A 22,910-nucleotide genomic window follows, 5' to 3' on the forward strand; every position below is an offset into this window, starting at 1 on the left:
ACTTGGGCACGCAACTCCGCCGATCTCCGCCCACCCCCAATCCCCACTCCCCCTACCCCGCCCCGCCTCGCCGGAACCCTAGCCCCCGCCCCGCCCCGCCCCCTCCCTCCGCCTGATCCCCCGATCGCCGGGCGCGATGGACTCCGACGTCGAGATGAACGCCGCCAGCGACGAGGAGGCGATGGACGACGAGGACTACTACGACTACGACTACTGCTACAGCGACGCGGGCGACGACCGGAGCGGCGGCGGCGGTGACAGCGACGGGGAGCTGGTGGCCGGGGACTACGACGAGGGCCTCGAGGCCGAGGGGAGCGACGAGGTGGTCTCCAGGCGCGAGCAGGTGAGGCGATGTTCGGGTGGGGTGGATATGGATAGGGCGGGCGGCGCAGTGCTTAGGGTGGCCTGGTTTCGCCGGAATCCGGTGGGTTCGAGGTCGGATGTGTTTGAATAGACTGGAAAACGGCGTGCGCGTGAGGAATGCTCGGCTTTTTTAGTTGTTGGGTAGGTGATGCGCCAGTGAGATGAGGAGGTGATGCGCCAGTAAGATGAGGCTTTGGTGATCTCTTCTGATACTGAAGTGCTGGAGTAGTAGCAGATTAGATCGATTCATCATAAGAGTAAAGTGTTAGATGTTCGACATCTAATTGATGTTTATGTCAGTGCTGTGGCTGACAGATTGATGCTTCTGTGTATCACTAAAAACACCTATTTGTGTGTTGAAATTGAGCTTAAAGCAGCGTCCAGATAGGAGGTTGCTAGCTATTACCATGCTCCTAGATGAGTGAGTTGCCCCGCCTCAGTATCAGTGTCGCACTTGGGCTCATCTTCGTTTTTTGTTGCTTTACTCTTGTATCTGTATTATTGTTTCGTGGGATGCTCTTGAGTTTCGCTAAGAGGGTTTGTGTTTGCTATGAACAGACCTTCGCGGTTTTAAGCGAAGAAGATATCTCTGGACGTCAAGAAGAAGATATAAGCAAAGTATCTTCCGTGTTATCAATTAAAAGGGAAGAGGCATGTGTTCTCCTTCATCATTATAAATGGTGAGTTTGCTCTGTTAGTGCTCCATCAAATTTCATTTGTGAAGCCAGTAAACTCTTAAAAACATTTGTAATGGCGTTTATCCACATTATACTGTATTCTAATAATACACAAGCTACTCAAATCAAATGGTACTCTATGTCCATCTCTTTGAACACAAGAGTATCATAGAGCAGATGGTGTAGGTTGTTTCTTATTTGTAACCACTTCCCAGGAAGCTTGCTGGCCCCTCTTTTTAATGTTGAAAATTGCCTCTATGAAGCATAAGATAGAACCTGTAAATAATCCCTCAAATACTCTCTCTCAAATGAGCAGCGGATGTACCATTTGCTAATCGTAGCAGTGATTTTCTATTTTTCCCATAGGCTTGCATCTGTACATGAGACGCCAAAATCGAAAACTGCTATCTTTGCAAATCTGAGCCTATCAATTTCCGTTTTGGTTACTGGGCTTCACAAAAGCCAATGCACATGGGCAATGATAAATAAAATCTGGTCTAGAAGCAATGCACTGACATTTTAGTATTGCCAAATTGTGTGGAAGTGGAACTAATGTCATACATTTGCGTTCTGTATTCACTATGCAGGAACATCAGCAAGTTGAGTGATGAATGGTTTGCAGATGAAGAAAAAGTCCGCCATACTGTTGGCTTACTTTTGAATGGAAATGACCGTCCTCACTTGAGGAAGGCAAGCTTTATTTATTTGTATTATTTATGCTTTTTTTCCATCAAATCAGCATGTCTGATCTGATAGAGCCTTTGGCCTATGTTCATCATTTCTTAATCTCTAACATCTCTTTTCATTGCAGCTAACTTGTGGAATATGTTTTGAAGGGTATTCTTCTGATATGATGAGCTCTGCTGGTTGTGCTCATTTTTATTGCCATGAATGTTGGGAAGGTCTCTCTCTCCCTTTCTCTCCTTTGTCTCTATGGTTGCATGATTAGCCATGTTTTGTGATCCTTCTGTTGTGAGGAGTAGACTAATGAGAATTATTGTAGAGTATTATGCATACATAGAATATAAGGCAATGATATTCAATCGGAGCATGTGTAGTTTTGTTCATTAGTTCATCATATTACTTCTTATTTTTTACTTCAATGCAATTCTCTCCTTCATCCTAAGAAAGGAAAATTCTGATGGCTCAAGTCAAATTTTGTAGGCTATATTAGCGCTGCAATAAGTGGTGGTCCAGGATGTTTATCGTTGCGGTGTCCTGATCCATCATGTGGTTCTATGGTTCTTCAAGGGATGGTTAATAAATTAGCCAAAGATGAGGATAAAGAAAAATATGCACGATTTCTCTTACGTGCATATGTTGAAGGTAGCAAGATGGTAATAAGTTTGAACAAGCTGATTGATTCTTCCAATTACGCAGTTCCTTTTGTTTTATATCATGTTCTTTTTTCCTGTAAACTCATTTATTACATTTATCACTTCATGCAGACTAAATGGTGTCCAGCTCCTGACTGTACATGTGCCGTGGAGTTTGTTGGTGACGAGAACTACGATGTCTTATGCAATTGCAAGTTCAGCTTTTGCTGGAATGTATGCTGGTTCCAATCTCCTAATGACTTAGCTTTCATTTTCATGGGTCTTAGTGATCAAGTACGTAAGGCTTCATCAATATTCATTACTGTTTGCAGTGCACCGAGGAAGCTCATCGACCAGTGAATTGTGAGACTGTTTCTAAGTGGATATTGAAGAACAGCGCAGAATCTGAAAACATGAACTGGTTTGTCACAAGCTCGATACTGTAGTACTTTATGCATTTTTCAAGTTCTGTTTTCAATGTCACCATGTTTTAGTTCAGACAGGACAGGAGTTCCTTGATTGTGTTTTGAACAATACAACCTATTATAATTTTCCACCACCTGATTATTTGTTTTGTAATATTCCATGTTTTGGTTCAGACTTAGCACAATTCTAAGTAGTTCCTGTATGTGGTTGAAGCCTGATGTCCTATTTTGTTGCCAACCTTTTAGCGGTTTAACTGTGAGATGGTGAATAATCGTGCTTAAGTTGAGTTGTACTGCACATGTTTTGGGCACAATCTTTCTGAGTGATTTAAGGTGACTTAGAAGTGTGTGGGGAAGCAGGCCCAATATTTCTGTGAGGTTAAGTCACGTCTTTTCAACTCTGGAAAATGCGCTAGCAATTTTAAGACAGTTTTAGGGTAGCCTTTCTTTTTGTTTCATCTCCAGCCTACCCTGACTTGCTTGGGATTAGAAGGCTTTGATGTTACAGTTGTAATTTGGGATACCTAGTTTGCTTTGAGGTGGATTCTGAATACTTCAGGATTAATTCATTTTACATTTGTTTGTCTTGCTTTCTGAAAAATTTAACGTACTAGGCACAAGTAGACAAGACTCTGATTAACAGAACCTGGCAATGCCAGCGCATAGTAATAACATTTACATGACATTCAGATACTGTGTCAATATCATGTTTAGCTGATAATTGTGTTCCTTATGGCAAGTTGTATGAAAAGGTTTATCATGTTATGTTCAATCATTTCAGGATACTGGCTAATTCTAAGCCTTGTCCAAAATGCAAACGGCCAATAGAGAAAAACCAGGGATGCATGCATATGACTTGCACCCCTCCTTGCAAATTCGAGTTTTGCTGGTATAGTTCCTTCCACTGCTTCAAAGATTTACAGTACACATGTCATGTTTTAGCTTCTTTTGTCTGAGGTTCTTTGTATTTAGGTTATGTCTGGGTGCATGGTCAGATCATGGAGAGAGAACTGGTGGCTTTTATGCCTGCAATCGTTACGAATCAGCGAAGAAAGAGGGAGTTGTATGTCTTCTTATCATAATTTTACAGAAATTCTTTTGTAAAATTCTAGTATAATTATTATGTTATTTCTGTGACTGCTGCTGCAGTGGGATTTAGTGTGTCAGTTTGATTGTAGGAGAATGGCAGCTCATCTTATTTGGGATGCTGTTGCGGTTTTCTGTGGTTCTGAATGCACTGTTCTGTTCTTTTCCATGGATTTTTTGTTCTGAACTTAATTACTTATGTTGCAGTATGATGAGACTGAAGCAAGGAGGGAAAGAGCTAAAAACTCTCTTGAGCGATATATGCATTACTATGAGCGCTGGGCATCCAATCAGACAGTATGTTCATATACCCAAGTTTGATTTACATTGAATATATATTTGTTTTCTGCTTGTGTTGTAATGCTATCAACCTTATCGCTTATCTTGTTATGCTATTACCCAATCACGTAAGCTATAGTTCTTGGAGGACTACTATTTGGTAATATTGTGTTGGCTGTGCTTAGAAGAATAATGTCTTAACCAAATATGTTTTGTCAACTGTATACCATCCAGGTCTAGCATTTTTTTGAGGTCCATGAGTATTTTTGAGACTCGGTTTCATGACGATTGTCTCAGTAAAAATAATTGATCACCTTTTGATGTGTATGCATACTATCTGATTATTTCATGGCTACCAAGAAGTTAAACAAGCCAAAAGACATATTTTTATACCTGATGTACGTAGTTCTGGATATCTGGTGCATGTTAGTGCTGAGCATTCAGATGCTTTCGTATTTCTTAATGTATATTTGAAACTATCAACTGTAATTCCTGTTCTGATGTGATGTATGCCTTTATTGACAGTCGAGGCAGAAGGCCCAAGCGGATCTGCACAAAGCGGAAAAGGAACAAGTAAGAAAATAAATAGTATTATTATGGCCTTAAGGGCTCTCGAAGTGTTACATATAGAAGTTTATCTGCTTGTATTGGGTGGTTTCTAATATTCTTCTGCGCTCTACTATCTATGTTGCAGTCTTGAACCTGATTTCTTCCATTATAGACTAACCATATGCTTTTTCACTATTCCTCTGTGTCACAGCTTGCAAAGTTAACTGACATTTTTGGGATACCAGAGACCCAGCTGAAGTTCATAATTGAAGCTTGGTCACAGGTCTGCTATTGAAGCTTTTATATTATGGTCTCAATGAATTTTGTACTTTACAATATTTTCTCATCTGAATCTTTCACCACTATATTGTTTGGCAGATTATAGAATGCAGGCGAGTGCTGAAATGGACATATGCTTATGGCTACTATCTAGATGATAAGGTCAAGAGTGAATTTTTCGAGTACCTCCAAGGTTGTTATTTCTATTGAATGTCAACAGTATTACTGAGGTTTTATTATTACTTGCGGAAACTTTCGGAACAACAGTGAATACTATTTTTTGACAGGTGAAGCTGAGTCTGGTTTGGAACGTCTCCATCAATGTGCTGAGAAAGATTTGCAAGCATTTTTGCCTTCTTCGAAACCTGATAGCAACGAAACTACGACACCATCAGTGGCGGAATTTGGCGATTTCCGCGTAAAGCTTGCTGGGCTCACAAGGTATTACATTTGGCATACTTTAGATCTTTGTGTTGCAGTACTGTTTACTATGCTTGATATCAGGGGTTCTGCTGGTTTTTGTTTTACCATTCTTATATCTTTTGCCAGCACCTCTGTGTGTTTCCAATATCATAGAAACACTATTTGAGCCCCTGCTCATAGAAGGGTGTCATCTTCCCATTGTTCTATTTACTGTGCTGAGCTTTGTTTACAGTTGTGATGACTATGCTAAATTTCACTGCAGTGTTACTCGGAATTACTTTGAGAACCTTGTTCAAGCTTTGGAAGCTGGGTTGGAGGATGTCCGTTCTACTGGCCAGGCAGCTGGTACATCCAGCACGGCCACCAGTTCCAAGAAAGGTGGAACTAAATCCAAGAAGAAGCAGCACTCTAAACCATCATCTGACCACACTGATGACAGCTGGCCCTGCGAGCGCTGCACATATCTTAACCTTCCTTCGGTGGATGCGTGCAGTGTCTGCGAAAAAAGTAGGTACTAGATGAGAGAATAGCTCGAGGGAGCCCCCTCAAGAAAATCTCAAAGCTCATGAGACAGAGGGGCGCTTTCCATCCTGCATTGGATGCCATGAAGTTGAGCTTCCAGCAGTTGCGATGGTGTACAGGGAGTCATCGAAGGGCCTAGGTTGCAAATGCAGTGGAGGCTGAAAAATCGTTACATGTGTGTTGGGGTCCATTTGGTTTGCTAGTCTGTGTCTGTTGTTCCTTGTAAATATTAGTTGTGAAGTGTAATCTGTGTCTATGTGGTGGTGGGTTTTGCCTCTGACCGACCTGTGAAACTAAACTTGGAGGTAGCTCTATTTATTCCCACAAAATATTCCAGGGTCCTTGTATTTGCATCTAAGGACTTGACTATGGTTACTTACCTAGACTGCTAGTGTATATTACCACGCCTAGCATCATGTTATCTGTGTGTGCTCTAAAAGATGGCAAAAACTGTAACCTCGATGGTATGCTCACTTCCAGTTCCCAGATCCTGTGAAAGTTTGTTTTCATCACCTCTCTTGGGAGTTGTTAGTATTCATGTGAATATGTTTGTTCGTTGGACGCAATTGCGTGTAAAATGTTCGGAAGTTGGTGTTCGCCAGCTGGCAGAGAGCCTGAGAGTTTGTAATATATTCAGAGAGCTAGATATGCTTCAAATTCAGAAATTGGATTTCGTCCTGTTTCTCTGCCTCCTCTGTGCGTCCCTTCTTTTTTGCAAAAGTGTAAGTTTTAATCTGTAAGTTCAGTCCTAAGTTACCCATTTTCTGTCAGACGAGCATCAACAGTACATGCTTTCATCAACATCAATGTTGTTTTCGTTTCAGGCAATGGATCAGAGAAGCGATTGGCGAAGAATTCTCGACGCGCTCCCGTGGTTGATCGTGGCTACCCTCCTCCAAAGTCCAAACTGGTTTGGCTTTCACGACATGTCCTTGCAGAGCTTCCGGCTGAGGCTGTTGAAGTTTGCCCTGGAGTACTGGCGCGACCCGTTCCTCCAGTCGGTGCCGGCCTTCATCATGAGCTCGAACTCCTGGTAGCTGATGCGTCCGTCCTGGTCGGTGTCGACGTCGCGGATGATGTCGAGGATGACCTGCTCGTTGGGTCCGAGCTCCTCCCTGAGCTCCTCCAGCTCGATGAAGCCGCTGCCGTCCTTGTCGAAATACCTGAACGCCGACGCCAGGTACTCGTCGTTGGTCATCTTCTTGAGGTGCAGCGACACCGTCACGAACTCGTCGCAGTCCAGCGTCCCGTTGCCGTCCGTGTCCGCCGCCTCCATGAGCATCCGGATCTCCGACTCTGGCACCGGCTGGCCGTTGATGTGGAGGCCGTCCATGAGCTCCTCCAGCGACAGGTTGCCGTTCTGGTCCTTGTCCATGAGCCGGAACATCTGCACGTACTTGTCCAGCTCCTCCACCGGCAGGTTGCGCGCCACCACGCCCAGCGCCTTCTTCTTGAACTTGTTCATGGCGGAGAACTGCTGCAGCCGCGCCCGCACGGCGTCGCCCAGCGACACGTTCGGCGCCGCGTCCGCGTTCTTGAGCCACGGGTGCTCCAGGACCTGCCTCGCCGTGAGCCGGGTGGAGGGGTCCGGGTCGAGCATCCTCCGGACCAGGTCCTTGGCGTTGCCGGACACCCGCGGCCACGGCTCACGGTTGAAGTCGATGCCGCCGCGCAGGATCGCCTGCGCGATCTTCTCGTCGTTATCTGCATTGTTGTTCGACGTCATGATCAGCGTTCGTTCGGCACAGAGGAAGAAATAAAAGATCGATCGCCGCCGCCTACCTCCCCAGAAGGGCGGGACGCCGCAGAGGAGGATGTAAAGCATGACGCCGGCGCTCCAGACGTCCACCTCCGGCCCGTAGCTCCGCTTCAGCACCTCGGGGGCCATGTAGTAGGCGCTCCCCACCACCTCCGTGAACCGATCGCCTGCAGATCGACCGATCAGGTTGATTATATATGGTGGCGATGATGATCACGCACGGAATCGATAAGATTGTTATTGGGTTGAGGAAGCAAAATGAGATGCTGCATGCGTTGGTGCTGTACCGGGGTTGAAGAAGACGGAGAGGCCGAAGTCGATGACCTTGAGCGGGGAGTCCTCGGATTTGTTGGCGAAGAGGAAGTTCTCCGGCTTGAGGTCCCTGTGGATCACCCCGTTCGAGTGGCACAGCTGCGTCATCGATCGAAGCGAGAAGATTCGGTTAGCTATCGGCTGGTGGAGACGTGTTATATGATGTTCTTGCTGATGATGATCCGCGTGCCACCTACCTGGACGACGTCGACGATGGTGCGGAAGAGGTTTGCCGCGGCGCGCTCGGAGTAGTGCCCGCGCGCGACGATGCGGTCGAAGAGCTCGCCACCCTCGCAGAGCTCCATGACGAGGTGCACGGCGCCGCCCGCCGCGGCGTCCTCGCAGCAGGCCTCGCGGAGCCGCACCACGGCGGCGCCGCCGCGCGCCGACATGCGGCGCATGATGGCCACCTCCCGCTGCACGTCGGCCGCGTGCGCCGCCGCCGCGGCCGCCGCCCTGTCCTGCGCGCCCTGGGGGTTCCCGGCGGCGCCCCCCAGGCGGCGCGGGGGGCGGCGGCGGGGCCTCCGGATGGTCTTGCACGCGAGCGCCTCCCCCGTGGCGGCGTCCCGGCAGCGGCGCGTCACCCCGAACTCGCCGCGGCCCAGCTCCCGGCCCAGCACGTAGCGGCGCGCGAACTCGGCCGCGGTGGTGCGGACCACGGCGGGCGTGGAGTCCGCGCGCGGGGACGGGGACGGGGAGGCGGTGCTCGTGCTGGCGGCGTCGCTGCTGGAGCGGTCGTCGCGGTCGGGCTCGGGGACGGGGAGCACGAAGGAGATCTGCCCGCGCAGCTTCCGCGAGCAGGTGTAGGCGGAGTAGCAGCCCCCCATCGGAGGAGAGCGCGCGGGCGGGCCACCGGAGGAGATACGCGCGCGCGCCTTGCCGGCCGGCCGCCACCCCCCCTTCCCCCCGGTCGCCTCGGCGCGTGCGCGGGGCGCGCGCTGGCTCTGCCCGTGTTTGCCCTGCCCTCGCTCGGCTCGCCGCGCGCGTCGCGCCCGTGTCGCGTGCGTTAATAACGGGAGGCTGTGTCCTGGCTGTCGTCGATAGGAATGAGGATTGTAGGAATAGGGTTGGGTTGCGTGACGCTATAGGCGCATGGTGCCGTTGCCACTGGACGTTGGCAAGGCAACCAACGGCTGGAAAATGCCTTGGCAGTGCTTGGGCATGTTTGGAACTAGTAAGACTATGGATTTGTGCTAGCATTTTCAAAATTTCTAAACAACCATGCTTACAAGTCTAATGGCATAGATTTACAGCTTACTGAGTACACTGGCTAAACTGACACACGTCAACAAGTCTAACGGCCACGATTTACACTCTAACAATTCGATTCTTTTGAAAATTGCCTGTTTAATTTAGCTTTTATAGCTAGAATTCTAGAAAGAATCCACCAGCCAAAGGTGCTTCAATACATGTTCCCGCTCCCGATCCCTAGAACTAGATAGAATACCAGATTACCAAACGTGAGCTCGGAATTGGGTTTCCAATCATACCGCCATACAACGTACTGCGGCCTAGAAGCCATTCCCATTCCCGGCCCGCTCCGTTCTCAGCCCACGGCCGAAGCCCAACCATCCAAGTGGCCCAAACCGTCCTGGCCCTCCTAAACTCGCGCCGCAACGCAAAGCGCGCGAGGGTTTCCACCGCCAGCCGGCCACCTCTCCCGCCGCGTTCGCGGTCGCGCCGTTTCCCTCGTTCCAGTTCCAAAAGCCTCCCTTGCGGACCTCTCGCATCCCGAGGGCGGCGGCGAAGGAACCCGTCCCATCTCTTCCCGGAGCATGGCCACCGCGACGGGGCCGGAGGACGCGCCGTCCGCGGCCGGGGGCGCTAAAGGAGAGGCCAACAGGAAGCGGGGCAGCGAGCAGGGAGAGGGAGGCGCAGGCGGCCGGCAGAAGCGGAAGAAGAAGGAGGTCTTCATCTACGGCAACTACAGGAACTACTACGGCTACCGGGTGAGCGCAAAACCGCCTCTGCTTTCGCCGTCCCACCCCGGAATCCACGGCCCGTTCCTGTTTACGCTTGATCGCCAGCTGTTCGACGGTGTGCCACACCGGAGGTTGCGGTGCTCGTGGGGTTTGGGTGTTTCAGTTTTAAGATTCGAATTCAGAACAGAGTCAATGTTGCTTAGCGCGCCCTGCAGCTGTTCGACGAAATGACCCTGAGGTCTGACAGGCTGCAGCGCTGTTTTTCTGAGCTGCATTTGCTTTAGGGCCGTGCAGTTCCGTGGCCGGGGGTTTGTGCTTCTCAAGCAATTGAGGAACGCAGAGAGATGTCAAGGGTGGTCTGCTGTTATTTTACTGATTTGGTTTTTGTTACAATTCGTAGCATAACTTCATGGACGCATGCACATTGCTAAACTTGATCCCAGATTTGATTGGAATATATGGCTGCTAGTTGGTAAGCGCCTATAGTTCTTAGCTAGTGTGTGGGGTGCAAGTGGGTGCCCGATGTGTAGTTCTGAGTCACCGACTGTATCCCCATTTTTCTTGCTTTGAAGTCTGGATTAGTTCAATTGGATGACGACCCAGTGACCCAGAGAAAGTAAAATTGCATCCCATAAGTGTGAGCCTAGGCCCTAGGAGACGATTCAAGGGACAGAAACACTGGTACTGGCCTGAGTGTGATTGCTGGCCGGGCTAGTAGGCAGGTATGGAGTAGATGACCTGCTGCATGTACCCTCCTTCCATAAGATTCACCAATGTTTATACTGTACAGCATACCAAGCCTGAATAGGGCGAGAGGGTTAACATTTCTCAGCTGATAAATTGTACCTTCAATCATTCTACAGATTGATCGTAATGTTGGTGAAGATCCTCGCCTTGAGGCATTCAACAAGCAGTGGTTTGAAAACAAGGACTGTCTTGATATTGGATGCAACCAGGGTCTGGTAACGATTGGCTTAGGTAATTTTTGGTTCTGTTTTGCTGCTCATGTGGCATTGCGATTATTGTAGATAGCTGTTGCTGTAAATGTTATATTTTATTCCTATTATTGAGTATTGGCGATGAACTCTGAATTCCATTTGCTAAGTTCTGATACATCATTCGCATAGGGTGCTGTGTAGTTGTTCTTGTAGCCAAAGGTCTCAAGTGCAAGACGACTGTCATTAGAGTTTCTCACTTTTGTTTTCTTAATATTGTGCAGCCATGAAATTTAAATGTCGAAGAATCCTTGGAGTTGATATTGATTCAGGTTTGAATTGTTATAATAAACCCTTGTAAATATTTTGATTTCTCCTGGTATGTTATGTGGTTGTCATCTTGTCCTGTTAGGTTTGATCGAGACTGCTAAGTGGAATCTGCGAAGGATAATGCGGCAGGATAAAGTGGCTACAAAAAATGTTAAAGCTCAAGAATCATCAAATTCCCCATCTCAGAGCTCTCCAGGAGAAGTGGCACCTGAATTTTCAAATGGGAACAAACACCATGATCTTTTTAAGATTGTCTCTTTTCGACGTGAGAATTTTGTTGAAAGCTTGGATGGATGTTCAGAACAATATGACACTATACTTTGGTAAGTTACACATTACGAACAGTGATCTCTGAGGAATTTATGTTTTTCTTTCTACTGTTCATCCTCGTGGTGGCATTAGCTTATTTTGTTGTTCCTATGTGTAGTTTAAGTGTGACAAAATGGATCCACCTGAACTGGGGTGATGATGGCCTAGTGACTTTATTCGTAAAGATCTGGAGGCTTCTAAGACCGGTATATATGACTCTCTTTGCTGAGCTTTTCTAAATTGTGCATCAATGGTAAGAGGAAATTACATATTTTCACTGTTGTCTCTCTTGTTTTGCAGGGTGGGGTTTTTATCATGGAGCCTCAACCTTGGACTTCATACAGGAGAAACAGATTAGTTTCAGAGGTTGGTTCTTTTGATTCAGATTGATGACTGACACTTTTCATTTTACTGTATCGAAATTTTTTATGTTACCTAGGGCTTGCTTGACTTAGGTTAAAGGCTTAAGCCTTGACAAGTATGTGTTCTTATCTGCTCCTAAGCATGAGTGAACATACCATATATGCTCAAAATCCTGAGCTGTAGATAGAACCTTTTTTGATGGAAACTACGGCGGGACTATTGATCGGATCAGCCTGAACATATATTAACCAACAAAAGCAGTAGCCATTACAAGCCGAGAAAAAGAAAAGGAAGAATACACAGGGCTGTAGATAGAACTTTAAGAGAAGTGCCTGGTTCTTCCATGCTTCTTGACCTTTAAATTTCCCTGGAGCATAAGTAAAGTTGCAATTCTTGACCTTTAAATTTCCCTTTTTCACTACCTGTTTTCAGGTTGCAAAAGAGAACTTCAACACCATCTGTATATACCCAGAGAAATTTCGGGAGATACTTCTAGACAAGGTGTTCTATACTGGCTGCAGACTCTTAGTTCTGTTCTTGTCCCCTTCAGTGGAATTTTCACTAAACCATTTGATTTTTGTCCTTCCAGGTTGGGTTTAGGTCGGTAGAGTTGATTATGGACAGATTGGTGGGTACCGCCACTGGTTTTGATCGACCAATAGAAGTTTACCACAAATGATGAGACCGGATCAGGAATTGTGGCATCCCTGCCCAAATGCACATGCCGTAACCAAATGATTTGGTGGAGCTTTGAAATGCTCTCTGACTGATTGGGTACAACAAGTACAACAATGCAAGCTTTGCATGGTGCTGGATTGCAGAAGGTAATAGTTTAGAGGTCAAAGTATCGAGATGGAAGGGTGGTGGTACGTTGTTGTGTTCACTACATTTTGGGAATTTGTGAGTGGGTCTGTTCTTGTATAAAATGTATAATAGATACCCTTGTCCTGAAAGTTTTTTTTTTAAAAAAACATTCCATGAATTTCATGCTTTGGTTTCTTGGTTGCATATCAGCATCAGGGGCTCTTGCTCCAACTTCAGTATAGCCCAAGAGAATCCCCAGTTCATCGGTCACTTGTAGCTCAAGCTTAGGCTGACCCCATTCCAAAAGGTATTCAGAAAAGCAAGTGGCCAGTCGTCGTCTGAAGTGCAACTTCATTCCCAAAGCTCCAAGGAAGGCACCGGTGCACAAGTCTCTTTCCTCTTGCAGGCTCCGGACCAAGCAACGAATCCAACAACCTTCAGTTCACTCCTCCAGTGGTCCAGCACAGTTCGGCAAAATATATAGGCAACAAGCTCGCACCCTCTGCTCTGCATGCAGCAACAGCGGTAGTGTGCACGACTGCTGGGACAAAGCCTGATCACCTGGAGCACAATGGTTTGCCTGGGCTTCAGCGGATGCCAGGACACCCACCCGTCGGCCCTGGACTACTTCCTGGCCGTGGTCGTCGTCCTCACCGCTGTCGCCGCGGCGAGGCTGCTCGCCAGCGCTGTGGCGCGGTGCCTCTGTGGCGACGGAGCGCCGGGGCACCACCACCACGACCACCACCACCACAGCCCGTCCACCTCCGACGTCGACGAGGACGTGGGGCCGTGGGGCGGCGCTGGGCTGGCGATCTTCGGGCAGCCCGGCCACGACGTGCCGCCGCCGCCGGGTGGCGGAGCTGGCTGGTGGCCGCCGCCTGGACGTTGGAGCACGCGCGCCACGTCGCTCACCGCAGCACCCTGAATCTCGGCTAGCCGCCGTTTACTATGTACTTACTCCTAGTAGGAATGTCGCTATGATGGTATCATTGTTCGTGTAATTTCACTGTACGTAGTGACGAAATGAGCTAAGGTTCGTTGTCATCAGATTCAAAGTTTGGTTTCAGAGGTTTAGATTCAGCACATGGGTAATTACCTGTTTTTTTCAGCAATAGTCTATAGAATAATAGAGACCATATCTGTTTTAAAAAAATGATTACCTTATATTGTTCCATCACGATGAGATTCAACTTAATGATGCAGAACATTTATCGCGTTAGCCAAAACCATGCAAGTTCGGTTTGAGGCCTTGATGCCTTCAGAACTTGACGTGTATTTCCACACGATGATGGTGTGCCGTGTTGCGTGGCCAAGCGGCTACGAAGCCCTAGGAAACCCTCCGGATGGCGACGATGCGGCGCTGGTCCTCCCGCACGGACACCAGGAACAGCATGGCCTCGGCCTCCCCCTGCACGTCCACGAAGTGGCGCCGCGTGCCCGTGCCCGCGCCCGCGTCGAGGAAGCTCTCGCTGTGCAGCGCGCGCGCCGCGCCTCCCCTTGCCACCTCCGCCACCTCGTTGCCCTCCGTCACCGTGAACGTCACGCCGTCGCAACTGATCACTGGGGCGGCGCCGGCGCCGGCGGGCTTCCTCTGGCGCGCCGCCGGCGAGAGCGCGCTGCTGCTATCGTCGGTGGTGGAGCCCATCGTGCCAATCTCTTGCGGCCGCCGGACACGAAGTTTGTCTGCCCGACTTGGAGATCGATCGAGTGGAGGATCCCCGTTGGTGTGCCTTTGTAGACGGAAAATTTGGTCCTGACTCCCGAGTCCGACACAGGATGTGAGTACATGTATGACCCCACATGTCAGCTATTTACTGCAGTTAAGATGCATCAGGCAGTGTCAGGGCTGCTCTCTGACTTCTGATGACTCCTAGCTAACAAACTCAACTACATATTGAACAACTAAGAGGATCGCATTGATCGGAACAGCGCCAGCCTCTAGGACCTGACAGCTCTTTTCGTCCTCTTTTGTAGCCGGCTGCAGGCAGAACAAAATGCTGAATTTCAGGTCCCAATTGCACAAAGCTAAAGAGAGGTGGCCTCTCTCTAAATATCTGATAACTGAAGCTAGACGATTCTTGTTCTTCTTCGTTAATTTGCAGCTCAACTTCTTGATCCAAAAAGGAAATTTGCTTCTGAAGTTGATCTGTTACAAGCAGACGAGCGCTGACACTGTTGCACTCAGAAGAATTCATGGGCGAGTTGCCATTTCATGGGCATTGCCCACTGGCAGTGCCAGCACTAGTTACTCGAGCATGGATGCTCACCAGCCTCTGAGCATCAGATGCGAGCCGCTCGGCTCTCGGGCATATCCTTTGTTCCTTACCGAATATTTAGTGAGGTTCTGCAGGTGCCCGGTTCAACTAAAAAAATATAATATATATGTTAATCACAAAATTTTAAACGAGAGCCCCTATAGCTCAGTGGTAGAGCGTCAGTCTTGTAAACTGAAGGTCCGTAGTTCGATCCTGCGTGGGGGCATTTTTATTCCTTTTTCTTCTTCTTCTCAAGATTTACCATGCCATGCTCAACTCTTTTCAGTTTATATTTTTTTAAGAGGACTTTTAAGTTTATACTGAAAGTGCGCCCCCCCCCCCCCCTTTCTTTCCTTTTCGAAATTTAGTTGAGTTTACAAGCATCACCACTTCAGCAGCTCGATGGTGCGAAAAACACGCAATGCTCATGTATGATGTATGAGTAGATCAGAGACTATAGGGCCCATGGCACGCACACCGTGCAGAATATCTTTTTTAGCAGAAATTTTAACTGAAATCCTAGAGCTTATCGTGAATTTTATTCTTTTGGTCTAGTCCGAGCGTTTTTTTTATAACATACTTCCTCCTTTCCAAACGCAGCATGGGCACAGTTCTACAAGGCGACACTTCGGCCAACAGATTCTATGAAAATATGGTACTGCAAAGAAAGATGATTATGTATTAGGAAAGGACGTTTCAGAACGGAAATCTAGTAACTTGTATCATACATCGTCAATATACAGAATTCTTTATAGGTTGATGATTAAAAGATGGCTGAGAATCCCAAAATGGCATACGTTCTGAATCAGGCGGAGCATTTTGCAACACTACATTAGTACTGGAGATGGGTTGAACAGAGGAGGGGATTTGCAACTTGCTTGGCATGGAGATTTGTGTAGCATTCTTGGAGCTTTGAGAATGTCTGTTCTTAATGCCCTTCTAAATGGAGTCAGCTTAAGCTTGAGCAAGTGAGCGATGAAACTATGAAAGGGAGATTCTCTTCAGCTGTATGCAGTACCTTGACGTGAGGCGGTCGTGAGGCGTGTGGACCGGCGTCGCGCGCGCGTGGCCGTGGCGGGAGGAGGCTGATTCTCTGCCCAGCGCGGCGGTGCGTGGCCGTCGACTTGAATGCAAACAGGTGCAGCGCGGTGTCCTCCAGCCGGCGGGAGGCCACGCCGGCCCGCGACATGCAGACGGCGGCGATGCGCGCGGACACGAGGGCGTGCAGGTGTGCCTCAGGACGCCGTCGACGAGGTGGGGAGGGAGAGAGACGACGTCTTTACCAGAGACCTCGGTGCCCACCCGTCTCCTCGCGCCCAACGCGTGCGGCATGCTCGCCGCTGATCCGGCATCGCGTTGGCGTTGGCATCCGTTGCCGACAGCGCCGGTAGTGCGCAACCGTAACGAATTTCGTTCGGAGGGGTTGTTTTGTAATGTACAGGGACCCTTTTGAAAAATATCGGATCGTGATTAATAATTGCTATCCAAATTAGGGTCCTATTTAAAATTTTCGCAACCGATATTTTGCACAAAACCGCCTAACTCAGGGGCTATTTTGTAAAACAACACCGCCGGGCTTTTGACTCTGCCAGCTTCGTCCCCAACGCAGCCGCCAGCGGCGGCTCCATGCCGAGTTGCCCACCACCTCCACGCCGACCAGCTCTCCCCATGCGGCCACCCGTGATTGCATTGGCTCTGAAGCATTGCCACGACATTACTGCACCGCACAAAAACCACCACAGGCAACCGTTCGCCAGCTCCGCCACGGAGGAGGAACGACGACCATCGGGCTGTCGAGCTCGGCCGCTCGGTCGGGCCCTAGCGACATGGGCGCGTTGTCTCGCGACGGCAGATGGTGGACCTGCCTCTTCACTACAGATCCTTATCAAGAAAGGAGGGGCCGAAACCCAGTTTCGCCTCTACTGGGTTCCGCCCCTGCGGCCACAGAAGCGAAGCTCGGCTCCGAGGGGACCATGGCGCCAGATGGCCATGGCCTGGTTGCGGTTGTGCAGGGTCATGGCTGCCACCAAGACGTCGTAGTCGATGGAGGTTTGCGTGGAGGTGCCGGCCGTCTGCACGCTTAGGTTGGTAGCAATGCTGAATTTGATCGGGACTGAATGAGATGAACGGAATGTTCACGGAGTTCTAAAAGTTAAATTGAAATTGTGGATTGCGAATACTCAAATAGATGCCTAAATGATTATTGGATGGATTCTTATTGCCTGAATGTTAATTGGTTGGATTCTGAATGCTCAAATGAAAAAGGGTCTGTCAACATGTCCATCGACTGAAATCTAGGTCTAGCCATGATTCAATATCCGATACTGTTGCTGGTGCAGAGTCGCTTTTACTGTAGCACACCCATTAAAGATTTAGGCAACGCCAAAATGGGTGTGCTGGCGGTCGGTAGACGGCTGGTGCTAACGGGGGCGGTACCGCCCCCCTATCGGCGCGGCGCAAGCGGGAGGGAGAGAGAGGGCGGGATCCATCCTGCCGGGCGGGAGCAGACGCTATCGCCCCGCTCTCGACCGCTTTGGCAGGCGCGGGGGCGGGAGGCGGGCGGGAGTGAGGTGTCGGGTGAGAGAGGTGAGGCGGGAGTGACGTGGCGTGTTTCTATTGGTCCACGCGGAGGTTGAAATAATTAAATTTGAAAAAGAAAAGCTGACGTGGAGGAGAGAGAGAAGTGAGAGTTGGCACTGTAACCTGTGCATTGGAGGGGTGGGGTGAGAGTGAGGGTGAGATCTAACATGGCGGAGATATATCTCCCCCCACCACTGGACTCAGCCTTAGCTTGTTTTGTTTGGTTTAGAATAGAAATAAAGAAAAGCAACAAATAAACAAAAAAAATACTTGTACAATTTTTTTGCTGATAATAAAGTTACATTTACCAGAACATTTACAACATCTGCGTGCGCCCACACCCACACACACGGGGACGGGCGCCCACTTACAGGTACAATTTTTGATATATGAAAAGACACACAATTTTTTATTATCATGGATCTGAAGAAAAAACATATATATGAAAAGACACACATTTACAGATACAATTTTTGGGCTGATAACAAGAAAAAAAACACATATTTACATGTACAACTTTTTGGCTGATAATAAGGAAAAAACACATCTTGAAAAACAGAAATTTAGAGGTACATTTTTTGGGTGATAACAAGCAAAAAAACACACTGAAAATTTTGACACAAACCTGAAAAATTCAACACCTGAAAATTTTGACCTGAAAAATCAAGACAGGTCCATGATAATCATTATAGTTCTTGTATACTGTTAAAAGCTGAACAACATATGTCATTGCCAAAGAATTAGAGATCATACCTCCTGTAAAGGAGATCCGTGTAGATGGAGCCTTTTAAGTGCCATCACGAGACCCAGTGCTTGACAACACGAGTACTGACTATCAGAGAGCTTTTCTAAAAAAAAAACGACTGTCAGAGTCATTCCGGTGCCAATCAAAGTAGGGTGGAAAACTGATGCATAAAGTTCAGTGCAAATATTTTAGAGCCAACTCAGTTACTGTTTTAGACTATTAGATATACCAGGAGCTAGAGAAGTAAAAAAAAATGTTCTAACAGCTTTATTACCTGAAACTGACATCAGTAGTTGAAAGATATTTCCAGCCGGCAAACATGAGCTTCATATACTGTAAATAGCTTTATCAATGGGCACTCATTTGTAGTACAAAAGTTAACTCGCACATTATCATTGCTCCAATAAAAATAAGAGCTCAAGTTAATCAAACTAACAAACGAAGAAGAAATTAGAAATTCAGAGTTGGCACAATGTGGCATGTCAAAACACAGTCATATGAAATCATATAAATTATTTCGTATAAAAGAAAAACCACATAGAAGTGGCAATAGAAATGCATAGTAGCAAGATATGGTTGCTACAATGAACAAAAAAGGATCGGTGTAAGTTGTATGCACAATCTTTTAAATTACAGTGACCATACACACAAGATACACAAAAATTTGGGGTGTAAGTACAGTATTAGGCAACTCCAATTGAAATAAAAAGAAGTCCAACTACCAGAAAGTAGTGTCACACAAAAAAAAATAGCATACAAATGTCCAAAAAAGGAGCAGCACATCCTAACAGAAAAGGCATGAGTCTAGATATCAAAAATAAAGTCCACAAAGATGCATATATGAACAGATCCTACTACATATTGAATAAAAGAGGCTTGATTATACCCCCTCAATCCAAAAATTTACAGCAAGCATGAACATAAGATACAAAAAATCATTCTCTGTAACTATAACAAGTTTAAACTATAATCGGGAAAGAAACTTGAAAAATACCTTGCTTGCAAAAAAGGACCCTGACCCCTTGCAGTGGAGGTGGAGTGATTCTTTTGGCTCCACTTAGGGAAAAAGGAACAAAGGAAACACAATATAATTAGTAAGGACGCATATAATCATTATAATAAGAACTGGCGGGAATAAACTAACACCCTTTTAACCCCAACACAAAAAGAATCGTGGAAGTAGTAGCACAAGGCAAAGGGGCCATACACAGGATACACAGTGACAAAGGGGCACATGCATTATCTTTAGAATTACAGAAATGAAAAAAAATAACTCTGTAAAGTACTGTGAAATATAGTAAAGGTTCTTATAGTTGTCTTATGCACAAATTACACTAAAACTCACATTGTAAGATCTGATGGGATGAAAGCATTGCAAGCTTTAACGAAACAAAATGGAAATTATATTTAACTACTTGATCTTCATAAAGAAAACAAGCTCATAATAGTTACTATGTAACTTTACTGGACCAAATAATTCAGAGACGTTATCTACTATGTTTAGAAAATTACACAGGAGTAATGTGGATATCACACAAACTTCTCTAGCTGTAAGTTTAGTATAATGACCACACAAGTTTTCCCCTAGGACCTGCTAAATGCACCGTGCAGATCTTCATCAAAGACCCTCACTGGTGGCCGTCACCCTTTTGTGGAGTCCTCTGACATAATCAACAACACCAATCAAAAGAACAATAAACATATAGCACTATATATAAATATATCAGAAAAGCAAAGAGTTTACTTTTTTACTTGCTACACAATAAAGTAATAATCTGACATGCAAAAGGTAAGACAAAGTCTTATATTAACTGAAAATGATCATTTACCAGATGCTAATACTAGCTTTTTGAAAACCCCAAACAATGCCAGAGGCTGATAAATGTTTCTTTACTTACTACACAATATAGTAATTATCTGACTTACAAAGCTAACACAATTATGGCTCTAATCAACCACAAATGAGACAAAATCACACAAACTGCAAAACACATGAACCTAGCAGAACATCTAGATAACAGTCTACAAACGGAACCTAGTAGTACACAAACCACAGATATAGTATGTGAAAAAGATAACTTCAATCTCTCTCTCACACACACATATACGCATTCAGACATCCAGTTGAGATCCTTCCATAGGATGAGCAGACTCAAACAGTCGACAAAATGTTTTGCGAAACGATACTGGCTAGACAAGGAACTATTAGATATCCAAATAAACTATCAGGGACCACTTGTTTAGAAAACATGCCACCATTTCATCAAAAATGCAACAAAGAAAATCTAAATTCTACAAAAATCAAGCACCACAAATTATCATCACAAGCTAAGCTAGATGAGCCAAAGCCTAAACCAAAATGAAACATCACATCACTCAAATTTGCAGATTTGGAAAACTTACATGACTAAAATTAAATGTATACATAGGTGCAGCATCATGTAATTACAATAAAAGAGTCTGAGTGTAATTATGTAAGAAGCTACATTAAGTTCATATGCATTATAATGTTGAGTGTTACAAATATGATAAAATGATGGAGAAAAAAAATCAAGAACAGAAGCTATACTATCTGATAAACTAAAACAGCTATGAGGGCAGATTGAAATTGAACTCAACGAACAGTTGCAAACTAATAAGGATGTGCCAGCACAGTAACTATTAACAAAATAAAATGCTTGCAGAAATTAATCAAATGTTTGATATTAAGCTGATCTCTGAAGTGCGATCATGAATAAGCATATACATATATATCAAAAATGTTGAACTCCCTCCCCCCTCGGTACCAAGCAGCTACTGTAAGCAAGCGACAGAGCACAGGCTGAGCACAGAAATCACAGATAAAACAAGAGGAAATCCCTAGAATCGCATAAAACCTATTAATTCTAGAACAGTACAATGGCACAAATCAACACACATTAGGCTATGAACCCCTCCCACGATCCCACCCGCCATGGGAACAACTACAGTTCCCCTCCCACCACCTCGGTGATCCATATCGGGAAATGGAAGGGGGAAATGATGCGACAGCGAATTTGGTTTTGGGCACACGAGATCTAGGAGGAGGGGGACTGGAAGTACTCACCGTGCGTGAAACGAATTGGCGGAGAGGACATGGCATCCGCGCCCTGTATCTGCAGGGGCAGCTTGCTGGCCGCCGGCGTGAAACGAATTCGCCTTCTTGCTGGCGTCCCCGGCCTGGTGCCACCAGGTCTGCCGTCGGCGACGTCACAGATTTTGCCCATCAGCATCGCCGATTCCGACGAGAAGGACTCTGATTCCTCGATTCGGCTCCCCTCGGCCCTCGCTCGCCGATGACAACGAAGCTAAGGCGTCGAAATGGACGGCACCCAGTCGATTCCCCTATTCTATACAGTCCAAACGGGTCGCTCACACCCGATAACAACGGCACCGAGCAAGCATTTTTTTCCTAGATACAAGATATAAAGAAAGAACAAGCATGGAGTTGCATACTTCATGGATCCATGACTCACTATGTTGCCCTCTTCTTAAATCTCAAGCTAGAACTACATCACCAATCCAAGAGCTTATTCTGAATTATAATTCTTTTGATCTAGTCCGAGCTTCTTCTTTTTTGTTTTTTGTTTTTTTGCATTCTCCACCTGATGTACAACTAGATTCTGGAGAATGAGATTATGATGTGTATGGTGGGCCTTGGCGTCCTGCTGCTGTATCCCTCAGATACTCAATTGTTTCTTCACCAGCTGCGGCGATTTCTGTTCTGTGGCCAATCCATGGTCTCAAATCTCAAAGCTTTCGCATCCTGTATGATCTGCGCGGTACGAATTTATACCAAACTGCGAGGAGACACTGCATAATCTCTCAATTTCCAATTTCCACCCCCCCCCCCTTCTATTTTCGCCAACAAATAAAATTGCATCTTGAATGCTGCAGCACTAGCCGATCAACTGCAGTCTCATTAAATTTATTTTTATACGAATGGGCTAGGAAGCAGCCGGCGGTGAATTTGCATTGGCCATACGCGATAATGAAACGAACAGTCCAACACCATGGATCAGAGCAGAGCTTGCTCCAGCAGAACGTACTTGCAGTGACGAGAAGGCACGGCGGCACTGCAGCAGCCTGGCTACGGCGACGGCGCGTAGCAGGTGGGCAGGGCGCGCGGGTCAGCCAGGCCGCTCGCGCCGGCGCCGCTCCCCCGGTTGGAGTGGGACCGCCGCCTCACGCGCCACCGCCCAGGGGCCAGTGGCGAGCTCGCCGTCGCGTTTGGCGAGCGCCAGGGCGACCTCGCGGTACCGTAACTGGCCAGCTGCCCAGCCTCCAGGTCCCGCACGGACGTAGGTCGTCGTGGGGCGTGGCCACCGCGGAGCTCATGAGGCCGCAACCGGAGAGCCCTGTGGGCCGAAGTCGCGCGCGCGGCCGGGGCGGGAGGAGGCTGATTCCCCGCCCTGCGGCACGGCGATGATCTCGCCGCGGCGGTGCGTGGCCGTGGACCTGAACGCGAACAGGTGCTGCGCGGGGTCCGCCAGCCGGCGGGAAGCAATGCCGGCCCACGACTTGCGGACGGCGGCGAAGACGTGGGGAGGGAGAGAGACGGCGGGTTTCTCCGTCGCCGGCGGCGCGGGACGGGAGGAGCCATGGCGGATTTCGTCGGAGGGGTTGATTTGTAAAATACAGGGACCGTTTTGAAAAATA

The 22,910-nt window shown here is 47.3% G+C and overlaps 3 protein-coding genes, 1 long non-coding RNA gene and 1 other non-coding gene across 6 annotated transcripts; 3 read left to right on the forward strand and 2 right to left on the reverse strand.

The window, feature by feature from the left end:
• LOC112896476 (probable E3 ubiquitin-protein ligase ARI8) lies at positions 1–6,431 on the forward strand. Its single transcript, XM_025964449.1, has 15 exons — positions 1–343; positions 922–1,043; positions 1,628–1,730; positions 1,852–1,942; positions 2,205–2,377; positions 2,489–2,590; positions 2,689–2,777; positions 3,563–3,670; positions 3,754–3,844; positions 4,075–4,164; positions 4,672–4,719; positions 4,907–4,978; positions 5,074–5,167; positions 5,262–5,415; positions 5,660–6,431. The coding sequence occupies exons 1-15, from the start codon at positions 137–139 to the stop codon at positions 5,913–5,915; spliced, it is 1,800 nt and encodes a 599-aa protein (XP_025820234.1). The 5' UTR covers positions 1–136; the 3' UTR covers positions 5,916–6,431.
• Positions 6,432–6,711: 280 nt separating this feature from the next.
• On the reverse strand, positions 6,712–9,177 carry LOC112896477 (calcium-dependent protein kinase 21-like). Its single transcript, XM_025964450.1, has 4 exons — positions 8,188–9,177; positions 7,966–8,089; positions 7,702–7,845; positions 6,712–7,623 (listed from the first exon to the last, which is right to left on the reverse strand). Exons 1-4 carry the CDS (start codon positions 8,815–8,817, stop codon positions 6,839–6,841), a joined length of 1,683 nt encoding a protein of 560 aa, XP_025820235.1. The 5' UTR covers positions 8,818–9,177; the 3' UTR covers positions 6,712–6,838.
• A 447-nt stretch (positions 9,178–9,624) lies between these two features.
• On the forward strand, positions 9,625–12,834 carry LOC112896478 (probable RNA methyltransferase At5g51130). The gene is made up of 8 exons (XM_025964452.1): positions 9,625–9,939; positions 10,776–10,890; positions 11,132–11,179; positions 11,260–11,500; positions 11,605–11,692; positions 11,787–11,852; positions 12,282–12,350; positions 12,439–12,834. The coding sequence occupies exons 1-8, from the start codon at positions 9,766–9,768 to the stop codon at positions 12,526–12,528; spliced, it is 891 nt and encodes a 296-aa protein (XP_025820237.1). The 5' UTR covers positions 9,625–9,765; the 3' UTR covers positions 12,529–12,834.
• Positions 12,835–15,062: 2,228 nt separating this feature from the next.
• Positions 15,063–15,134, forward strand: TRNAT-UGU. The gene has a single exon. It is a non-coding gene; the product is annotated as a tRNA-Thr (tRNA).
• Positions 15,135–17,866: 2,732 nt separating this feature from the next.
• On the reverse strand, positions 17,867–22,867 carry LOC112897737. 2 transcript variants are annotated; one of them, XR_003229732.1, is made up of 5 exons: positions 21,319–22,867; positions 19,228–19,894; positions 18,508–18,566; positions 18,242–18,336; positions 17,867–18,143 (listed from the first exon to the last, which is right to left on the reverse strand). It is a non-coding gene; the product is annotated as an uncharacterized LOC112897737 (long non-coding RNA). The 2 variants fall into 2 exon arrangements; XR_003229733.1 differs by having other exon boundaries at positions 19,228–19,289; positions 21,319–22,864.
• Positions 22,868–22,910: the final 43 nt, after the last annotated feature.

This window comes from Panicum hallii, chromosome 6 (assembly GCF_002211085.1).
Source record: "Panicum hallii strain FIL2 chromosome 6, PHallii_v3.1, whole genome shotgun sequence".
NCBI lineage: Eukaryota > Viridiplantae > Streptophyta > Magnoliopsida > Poales > Poaceae > Panicum > Panicum hallii.

Excerpts from the sequence above, each read along its gene's own strand:
- LOC112896476 (XM_025964449.1), top strand. The coding sequence starts at position 137 with ATGGACTCCGACGTCGAGATGAACGCCGCCAGCGACGAGGAGGCGATG. Across the intron at positions 1,731-1,851 it reads ACCGTCCTCACTTGAGGAAG|CTAACTTGTGGAATATGTTT; the intron begins GCAAGCTTTATT and ends TTTTCATTGCAG. Across the intron at positions 2,378-2,488 it reads ATGTTGAAGGTAGCAAGATG|ACTAAATGGTGTCCAGCTCC; the intron begins GTAATAAGTTTG and ends CACTTCATGCAG.
- LOC112896477 (XM_025964450.1), bottom strand. The coding sequence starts at position 8,817 with ATGGGGGGCTGCTACTCCGCCTACACCTGCTCGCGGAAGCTGCGCGGG. Across the intron at positions 7,846-7,965 it reads CTCCGTCTTCTTCAACCCCG|GCGATCGGTTCACGGAGGTG; the intron begins GTACAGCACCAA and ends GTCGATCTGCAG. Across the intron at positions 7,624-7,701 it reads CGTCCCGCCCTTCTGGGGAG|ATAACGACGAGAAGATCGCG; the intron begins GTAGGCGGCGGC and ends ACAACAATGCAG.
- LOC112896478 (XM_025964452.1), top strand. The coding sequence starts at position 9,766 with ATGGCCACCGCGACGGGGCCGGAGGACGCGCCGTCCGCGGCCGGGGGC. Across the intron at positions 10,891-11,131 it reads TCTGGTAACGATTGGCTTAG|CCATGAAATTTAAATGTCGA; the intron begins GTAATTTTTGGT and ends AATATTGTGCAG. Across the intron at positions 11,501-11,604 it reads CAATATGACACTATACTTTG|TTTAAGTGTGACAAAATGGA; the intron begins GTAAGTTACACA and ends TCCTATGTGTAG.